At 45.4% G+C, this 8,762-nt stretch overlaps 3 protein-coding genes across 7 annotated transcripts in view; all 3 read right to left on the bottom strand.

Annotated features, from left to right (window-relative positions):
* col12a1b (collagen, type XII, alpha 1b) overlaps nt 1–547 on the bottom strand; it is a 52,310-nt gene extending 51,763 nt beyond the window's left edge. The window contains exon 1 of the mRNA XM_025057066.1: nt 247–547. Within this exon, the coding sequence (XP_024912834.1) occupies nt 247–436 (190 nt within the window). The 5' untranslated portion in view covers nt 437–547. The remainder of the gene's footprint in view (nt 1–246) is intronic.
* Nucleotides 548–1,855: 1,308 nt separating this feature from the next.
* Nucleotides 1,856–3,734, bottom strand: cox7a2b (cytochrome c oxidase subunit 7A2b). The gene is made up of 4 exons (XM_008313603.3): nt 3,597–3,734; nt 2,789–2,878; nt 2,234–2,318; nt 1,856–2,132 (listed from the first exon to the last, which is right to left on the bottom strand). Exons 1-4 carry the CDS (start codon nt 3,612–3,614, stop codon nt 2,074–2,076), a joined length of 252 nt encoding a protein of 83 aa, XP_008311825.1. The 5' UTR covers nt 3,615–3,734; the 3' UTR covers nt 1,856–2,073.
* On the bottom strand, nt 3,621–8,188 carry LOC103381310 (cell cycle control protein 50A-like). Of its 5 annotated transcripts, none has more exons than XR_003050054.1 (8): nt 6,848–7,537; nt 6,366–6,485; nt 5,968–6,075; nt 5,763–5,850; nt 5,532–5,675; nt 5,206–5,412; nt 4,443–5,078; nt 3,621–3,758 (listed from the first exon to the last, which is right to left on the bottom strand). XR_003050054.1 is itself a non-coding variant. In XM_008313596.3 (8 exons), the coding sequence occupies exons 2-8, from the start codon at nt 7,097–7,099 to the stop codon at nt 4,885–4,887; spliced, it is 1,113 nt and encodes a 370-aa protein (XP_008311818.1). In that variant the 5' UTR covers nt 7,100–7,101; nt 8,008–8,188; the 3' UTR covers nt 4,174–4,884. The 5 variants fall into 5 exon arrangements, 4 of the variants coding, with proteins under 4 accessions (XP_008311818.1, XP_008311821.1, XP_008311822.1 ...); XM_008313596.3 differs by lacking the exon at nt 3,621–3,758 and adding an exon at nt 8,008–8,188 and having other exon boundaries at nt 4,174–5,078; nt 6,848–7,101; XM_008313599.3 differs by lacking the exon at nt 3,621–3,758 and having other exon boundaries at nt 4,174–5,078; nt 6,848–7,133; nt 7,224–7,542.
* Between the last annotated feature and the right edge of the window lie 574 nt (nt 8,189–8,762).

The following is an 8,762-nucleotide window of genomic DNA, read 5'->3' as shown; positions in this document are numbered from 1 at the left end:
AACATTAGGAGAACGGAGAAAGAGAGGACTGACTCCTCTCCTCCTCAATCAGGGGAGGAAGGAGAACCAGCAGAGGGAAATTATTCCCAAGGGAATGTCTCAGGAATCACATGGAGAAACAGAACAATATTCCATAGGAATTACATGCTGATGTGAACAGACAGAACCTTCGTCATCGTCATCATCATCAGCGACAGGAGGAGGTGAAGGGACAGGAAAAGAGGAGCAGAGGAGGTCCAGTCTCACCTGACGGAGGAGGACGGAGAGGGAAACTGAAGACGGAGAGAATCCTGCTGCGAGTGGAGTCTGCTCCTGAGGAAGCTCCGGGTCCACAGGCTGTCTCCGAGTGGGACGGCGATCCAGGCACTCTGCCTCTTAACTGAGGGAGGAGAGAGAGGAGGAGAGAGAGGAGGTGAAAGAGGGAGGAGACACACATGCACGGAAACTTTTCCTTTCCTCACCACATTCCTTTCTGCTGATGGAGGAGCTTCTGTGGAGCAGCCGAGACAGGAGGAGAGGAAGGAGGAGAACGGAGAGGAGACAGGAGGAGACAGGAGGAGAGGAGAGACCAGGGGGAAACAAAAGAAAAAGATGATGAGGAACTAGAGAAGAAAGGAAAGAAGGAGGGAAGGAGGGAAGGAGGGAAGGAAGGAAGGAAGGAGGGAAGGAAGGAAAGAAGGAAGGAAGGAGGGAAGGAAGGAAAGAAGGAAGGAAGGAAGGAAGGAAGGAGGGAAGGAGGGAAGGAAGGAGGGAAGGAAGGAGGGAAGGAAGGAGGGAAGGAAGGAAGGAAGGCGGGAAGGAAGGAAGGAAGGAAGGAAGGAAAGAAGGAAGGAAGGAGGGAGGGAGAGAAGGAAGGAAGGAAGGAAGGAAGGAAAGAAGGAAGGAAGGAGGGAGGGAGAGAAGGAAGGAAGGAAGGAAGGAAGGAAAGAAGGAAGGAATGAAGGAATAAAGGAAGGAGTGAAGGCGATAAAAAATAAAAGAATAAAACAAAAGTCAAACAGCTAAAAGTTAGCCAAACACAGAGCTAGCTGAGTGGCTAACAGTCCAGTGACTAAAGCTGAACCAGACACAGGTCAAAGGTGACCACGTCACAACAACATTGAGTAGAATCATTGTCCAATCAGATACTGGTTCAGTGGTGACGTCACAGGGCCAACTTCACTGACGATGGGTTTTTATTACCACGGTTAAAGAGAGACTTCACCTAAAAGTGAAGATCACCACCAGCAGCTGCACTTCCCATCATTCCTGAGGGAATGACGCCCTCTGCTGACTAGTCAAGAAATCACAGATTTCAGGGAGTTTAAAATCCAACATCAGGAATTTCACATTCAGGATTAAAAACATAGATTAGTAAAAAAGTGCTGTTACTACAGCACTGTTACTACAGCACTGTTACTACAGTACTGTTACTACAGCACTGTTACTGCAGTACTGTTACTACAATACTGTTACTGCAGTACTGTGAGCACAGAGTAAAACAAATCAACATGTTTACATTAAAACAGAGCCGAGGTTTTCCTACTCCGACCTCGGCGTCACGTTCAGGAGCCGAGCGGGAACAGGAACAGGAAAACGTCGATCTGAATTAGAATCCAAATTCAAATCAGGAAATAATTCAACCAGAGGATTTAAATCCCTGGACTTGAACCCATGGAATCGGAGGAGTTTCAACATGAACCCTGACATTAGCGTGAGCGTCAAGCTAACGTGTGAGGAGGAAACGTGGCCTACAGCTAACAGGAGCTGGACACCAGCGGAAACGTCAAAGTAAAAATCAGTTTAAAACATTTTAAATTAAAAAATCCACTTTGTTTTGATATAAAATATAAAAATGCGCGTGACACACTCGAGGTCAGGGGTCAGGGGTCAGGTTTAATCATGAGATCATTTTATTGATCCTTGAACTATTACAGAAACAACAGGAAATAAATATTGATCCCATGAACGTGAAACAAAACATGAACTGAACAAGAGTCCCTGGAGCAGTGACTGGAACTGTTCGCTGCCCGACACATCTGGAGGTCTGGAGTTGGACTGATTCTGTTAAGATCCCAGCAGGGGGCGCTGTAGTTAGTTTTTCTTCTGAGGAAAGGATGCCTTCCACAGCTCGTAGAGCACGGCTCCAGTTCCTGGAAGAGAACACCACAAGGTGTGACTCAAGGGTTTTTCAACAACTTTCAAGGCTGTTTCCAGTCAGGAGAGGTTCTGGTGAAGGTTCTGGTTCTCCTACCGCAGCCTGCGAGGACCATGGTGGCGCCGTACAGCAGGTAGTCTCTGGTTCCTCCTTGTAAGTGAACGGGCAACCCAAGGTCCTCCTGCAGTGGGGGGGCGAGGGGGGGGGGGGGCAATGGGATTTAGAATTAGTTTTGAAAAAAGTTATTTTTCACAGTCCACCAGTGCTGCACTGATAACAGTCATCTGTCCACTAGATGGCACTAGATCAGACTGAAGCCCAGAGGAGTGAAGGCAGACGTTCATGTCAGTAAAGAAGATCCGGACAAACCCTGGACCTTCCTGGAATCTGGAGGAAGCAACAACAGGGCCACGAGCCAGTGGTTGAATGTCACCACATGACAAACGTCTACATTATGGTAAAACTACTCCAAATTAGAGTGGAGTACTACAACAGATGGATGGAAAGGTGTACTGTCCAAACGTATATATTTATATATATTCATACATACAGTGTGTACTTTTACGTGTTTCACTTTTGTAAATAACAGCCGTGAGTTTATTATTAGCACGTCTTAAACCAACATGGGTGAAAGAAGACGACGAGGCAGACCTGAAACTCCTTCTGTCTCTCTGGAACCCGGTTCTTCACCTGCCTGCACGCCGAGGTGCAGATGCTCCGCTGCGCCACCTTCTGGAGAGTCTGAAAACACCACATTGGATATTAACAGGAGCCTGGATGATCACAGGTCCTGGACATCAGTCCCACACTGAACCGTCCACAGAGCGGCGACTCCTCGACATTATTCAATAGTAGATTCTTTGGTGATGCGTCTGATGTGAACACATCGTTCATGAAGACCAGGGTTCAAGGTTTCTGTTTGTCCAGCTTCACTGGGACTCAGAGTCAACGGTTTAAGAAAAACCATGCAATAAAGAAATTTAAAGATAATAAAGGAATAAATATATGACAACAACACTATCATAACACTATGAAAATATGATTTCATAAATTAAACTTCAAGGGGAAATTAATTCCTGAAACTCCAGTTATATCATCATAAATTCAACTGAAATACCAATGTAAGCGGGAACCGTCACATTTTCAGCTTCAGATTTCTGTTTAAGTAAGAAGTAAGATTCTGTTATTTATTTATCACAATGTTTCCATTACAGATGTATATCCGATGTATTGAAACAGGTTTAAATGACTAAACATGCCTATAAACCGAGGGGTAAATGACAGGAAATCTGCGGTAACGTTAGCGCAGCTGCTAATGCTAACTGAAGTGACTTTGACCTCTGAATAAAACATTAAAATGAGAATGTCCTCGACCTTCGGTGTCGGTTGATAGCAACGCCATTAAAATGTCATAATTAATCACACTGTGAAAGACGAATATAATTAAAAAAGTACTCACTAATGCGTGTCTCAACATCTTTATGTTCCTGCAGCACAAGGACACCGAAATCGTACTTCCGCTTTAGCTGCTAGTTCTTCTTCGTCTTTATCAATAAGACTGTTTCCGCTGAGCGTCGATTCTCCTGCCCTCCAGTGGACGCAGATACAAACTGTTCCAGTGCTGCAACGAAACAAAGGCTGAAACTCATTTTTTGGAACGAGACGTAATCGCATTTATCTCGAATGCGGTTCAAACAGTAACCTTTATCCAGGCCCGCAGACCGCTCTGTGTGACGTCATCAAAGGCACGTCATTAATAGTACTAATGATACGACATAACACTGTAAAGTTTGTTCTCACAAATGCTTTTTTTTCTCATCTACTTTCTTTAATGTTTTTGGATTAGTCCTCCAAAGTCAACAGACGAGTCACTGACAGTGGTCTGTGGGTCACATCACTGCAGCTGTTGCTCCAGGAGGATCACGTCAACATCCACATTTTTATTCATTTCTTTTATGGATCTGTGACATCATTGTGTATAAAACAGTATAAAAAATAATTGATTTTTAAAAAAAAGCAGAATAACAAACGAGTGCTAACGTTCAACCAGGTTTTAATGCACTTTAAGCCACAACACAAAAACATTATAAAAGTCAATAAATTAAACAGAAATAAAACATCTTCACGTTCTCGTTGTTGTTCTTCAGACATAACAACTACATTTCTATTGCACATAACTGGCAGTGGACCAACTGCCCACAAGGGGCAGCACTTGTTTACAAGCTTTAGATTTCAACTTAAAAACCTCTCTGAGGCCAAACAATAACAAATAACCAAAAACAGCCAGAGTTCAAAGGTCACTGACCGACTGAAAACTTGAGGAGCAGGAAATGGAATTTTGGTTTGAAGCGACGTCATGACAGCGGTGACGACAGGGGAGAAAACACCCAGGTCCCAACATGCATGTGAGTGGAGGAAAGACGTGGCTCCATCAGTCCAGCAGAACCTCATGTTGACGTGTTGAGGCTCATGTCCAGTCTACGTAGACCCCCGACACCAAACCACCAGGCCTTTAGATCCAGGATCAGGACCGGGATCAGGACCGGGATTAGGATTAGGTTCCAGGATCAGAATAATGTGTAGAGCTAGGATCAGGAGTCGGTTTAGTACTAGGATTGAGTTTAGAATTAGAATTAGGATTACAACTAGGATCAGGATTAAGACTAGGATAGGATTATGGATTAACAACAGGACCAGGGCTGATGAGTGTCAGCAGCAGCAGCAGCAGCAGCAGCAGCAGCAGCGTCTCAGTTGGAGTTGTTGGCGCTGTTGTTGCGGTTGCCATATTTGTGGTGGATGATGAGCAGCACCACGCCAAGGAAGAAGCAGACGGAGCCCACGGTGATGTAGGCGATGCCCAGGAAGGGGTTCTTTCCTCCCATCCAGGAGATGGTGCTCAAGATCATCCGCTTCCTACCGTCAAAGCTGCGGACCGGATAATCTGGGTTTCACTGGGTTAGGAACATGAGACTGTTTACAGTGACCTCAAAAGAATACAGAGTACAGTACAGTACAGTACAGTATAAGACAGGGAAGTCTCCTGGAGACCACCCCAGGATGAAGGATACTGTAGACCACCTCCAGGGTGTAGTTTCCACGCTGCAGCGTAGGAACCATGTTGTCCTTTTTGCTGATGATGCGATAGAGTTTACGGAAGGTCGGCAGAGCGGCCGTGCGCATCCACACGATGAAATCCTCATTGATGAAACCGTTGTTGTGAGGGTCACTGTCCATCTCGTAGACGGGTCGGCGCCAGTTCACAGGTTTGGTGGTTCCTGGAATCACAGGAGCAACACTGACTTTAGGGACTTGACCAAAGCCCAGCAGTCCAACAAGGAAAGGCCACAGACCAAAGTCCACGGACAAATGTCACACACTGACTGATGGGCAGTACCTTGAAACGCTGCTGTTAGGTTCAGGTTTTCACTCGGGTTCCTGAACTTTACATGTTTGTCCGCCCACCAGGCGATTCCTGTGGACGTCAGAGGAACTGGAACCCTGGTACCGTTGGGGTCGTGATAGAAAATCTCCAATGTGTCTGTGTCAAATGTGAAACATGGTGTTTCAAAGATCTACTACGGCTACTTCTAGTACTTATTATAATAAAAAGTCGTCAGGAACTCACCGTTGAACATGCTGTTAGCGATGGCGCCACATGGTGCAATTGGTTTGTTTTCATGATAGGCGTACGGTTCACACTCCTTACTGGGTTTCTGGGAATGAGGTGGACAATTTAAAACAGGAAAGAAAAGAGGAAGACCACTCCTCCTACTGCAGTGTCCTGTTCATCTTCATCATCATCATCATCATCATGAATCAGCGTTTCTCACCGTGAGGGCGTCCAAGTCTCCGTTCAGCTGGCTGTCGTCTCTGGACTTGACGTATCGACGGTGATTCTGGTAGAAGTTGGAGAGGCCGTAGTACATGAAGACGTTGTTCTGTCAGGTCACAGACAACAGAGTTCACATCTGTCAAAGTTCAGGAAATCCTACCAAAGTGACCACACCACAGAACTGACCAAAGGTCGGACAAACATTTTATAAAAAGAGCTAAAGGTTAGCTACAGTATCAGCTAATAGTTAGCTCTAAGATAGCACGAAAACTCTATTAACCGAACTTAGAGAAGTGAACCACCTAGGACTGGTACAGAACGATCTAAAAACACCAGCTGAAACACTGCCACACAGTGGTTCAGTCTGGTATAGGTGAAGGTTCAGGCCCCACTGACCTCATACGGCTGGTCCAGGTGGAAGGGGATGGAGCAGGTGCAGGGTCTGGAGCTGTTCCAGCTGAGGTTCTGGGAACAGTTGAAGCAGGGACTGGACATGTCCACTCCTGTGTAATCGATCTGTGGGTCGGCAAACGTGGTCGTTAAAAACAAACAAACAAACAAACAAACAAGGTCTGCTGCTGCAGGTCATTAAAGGAGGTCGTCTGTGACGTCTGTCATTATGTCACACACACCTATAACAGGTGGCTCTTCACCACCGTGGACCACTTCTGTTTCTCCAGCTCCCTGGTTCAAGGGTCAGGGTGACGTCACTGACAACACACTATTATTCATGTCGTGCAGAAACAAAACTGATGAATAAAATGACCATTAAAAATTAAAGGTCACCTGATCTGTATGACGTTTTGACCCCCCAGGACAGTGTTGTGTGACGTAAGACTTGACTTTTTTCATGACTACAGTCTTATTTAAAGCCTCACCTCGAACTCCTTGATGTTGTTGGAGGTGACGTACAGGCCGATGCCGATGGGGATGAAGATGAGGCCGATGATGAAGAAGGCGGGCAGGACGGTGCCTGCGGTCAGGATGGGCTGCCAGGCCGGGAGCCTCTGCTGCTTGAACGCGGTGTTCTCGGGCCTCTTTCCCCGCATGGCTGCAGCCGAGCCGCCGCTGGGTCCACTGACACTTATGTGTCCGTCCTCGTCTTTGGCGTTGTAGACGGACGCCATCATGTCTGCGATCGAGATCGACGCTAGCGTTAGCTTGCTGCTAACAACAATAACAGATATACGTCACTCACGAACGCTTCGCGCAACAAGAGCGCGGTTTGACCTGAAAAGAAAAAAAACCGTTCACCTATTAAATTAACTTGACGTCATCAACGTCGTGTGAATATCAAGAGGTTTTTATCCATGTTACGGAGTGAACCGCAGCATCCAAGTCAGTGACCACAGCTGCGGCAGGAAGTTTACGTCAAACAGCACAACAACTGCTGACGTCACCCCGGTTGCGGCTGTGTTCATGGAGTGTCGCAAAATGTCTGTTTAAAAATAGGGTCATTTGACTTATTTTTCTTATAGCTCTGCGGCAATATGATTAATCTGATATTGTATTTAATAAATTTAATTTATTTAATGTTTTATCATTTTGGTTACACGTCCGTCCTGTCTGACTCATTTACCCGGTAGAAAACGTCTATTTGACAAATGACTACACTCTAGTTACAGAATGACTACGTTAATGGGTTGTCGAGTAACAGAGGTGGAACAAATAATAATTATTAAATATTATGACCAACGTTTAATTGTTCCAAAGTGTAACTTCAGTTCAGATTTAGTTTTTTTTCTCACTTGTTTTCGGCATTAGTTTCAACTCTTTGAGCTTAGTTTGAAATCGTGAGATAATTTGAAGCTAGTTTACATCTTTGACACTTGATAAGTTTGTCTGCTCTTTTTGGTCTGGTTTTTATTTTTTAGATTTGTTGTTGATCTTCCTTTGTCTCAATATACCGTATATTTTCGAGCCTTTTTTTATAGCTCAAGAGCTAAACGTTAGCTGATCCTTTGTCCTGACATTTAGTTGTTCTTTCTCTCTGCCACTATTGGCTCCACCTGGCGGACAGACAACACTCCTACATTACCTGGCAGAAGGTGAGGGTTGGCGTTGACGTTCCACTGGCGCTACCTTCAGCCAATCAGGACGCCGTGACCCAGTTGGACCAGTTTGAATGTGAAAGTATTAAGGACATGACTCAGAGAACTCAGATCACATGAGGGACAATCGAGGGACAGCAACATCGGCTGGTGTCCACGGGTGGACAGCTCAGGGATCCAACTTTTTTTCTTACTTGTGATTGGCTGCTGCTGAAAGAAACCCGGTGAGATTAACTTTATAAAACACACACACTTAAGTCAACTCTTAGACACAGTTCAAATGTTTGAAGCTAAATATCTGTAAAAAAAAACGTTTGACAGAGAGACAACATGTTTGGTTCTGTCGTCGTGACGGTCAGCTAGCTACATCTGGTTTTTACTTTCAGATGTTTTGAAGTTGACCCGCTGACCTATCAGCTGTGACTCTCACCCTGCCACCAGGCCTAACAGCAGCAGCTGTACTGTAACGACATACTGTGATATGGATCTTCATGAGTCGACGTTCATGCACAAAGATTCTGAAACTGGTCTGAGGAGTTTCTGTTGGCCAATCAGAGTGGACTTCCTGCTACTGTAGCTCACACTCACAGCCGCTGGGTTTCATCTTAGGTTTGTCTCAGGACCGGTTTGTTCATTTGATTCACATTCAGATCTAAACAACGTGAACTTCCAGAAACCCAGCAGGTGGCGCTCTACTATGATTAAGGACAGAGATGAGACCGCTCTGGGTGTGGAGCATGAG

The sequence above is a fragment of the Cynoglossus semilaevis genome, chromosome 7 (assembly GCF_000523025.1).
Source record: "Cynoglossus semilaevis isolate Cse_v1.0 chromosome 7, Cse_v1.0, whole genome shotgun sequence".
NCBI lineage: Eukaryota > Metazoa > Chordata > Actinopteri > Pleuronectiformes > Cynoglossidae > Cynoglossus > Cynoglossus semilaevis.
Note: the sequence above shows the minus strand (reverse complement) of the source record. Positions and strands in the feature narration are given on the sequence as shown.

What these genes read in the sequence shown, in the direction of transcription:
- cox7a2b (XM_008313603.3), bottom strand. An exon ending in AGAGACAGAAGGAGTTTCAG is followed by an intron (nt 2,319 to 2,788) that starts GTCTGCCTCGTC and finishes CCCCCACTGCAG; the next exon opens with GAGGACCTTGGGTTGCCCGT. An exon ending in CATGGTCCTCGCAGGCTGCG is followed by an intron (nt 2,133 to 2,233) that starts GTAGGAGAACCA and finishes GTTCTCTTCCAG; the next exon opens with GAACTGGAGCCGTGCTCTAC.
- LOC103381310 (XM_008313596.3), bottom strand. Translation starts at nt 7,099, where the DNA reads ATGATGGCGTCCGTCTACAACGCCAAAGACGAGGACGGACACATAAGT. An exon ending in ACAACATCAAGGAGTTCGAG is followed by an intron (nt 6,486 to 6,847) that starts GTGAGGCTTTAA and finishes GCCGACCCACAG; the next exon opens with ATCGATTACACAGGAGTGGA. An exon ending in GAGACTTGGACGCCCTCACG is followed by an intron (nt 5,851 to 5,967) that starts GTGAGAAACGCT and finishes CCTCATTCCCAG; the next exon opens with AAACCCAGTAAGGAGTGTGA.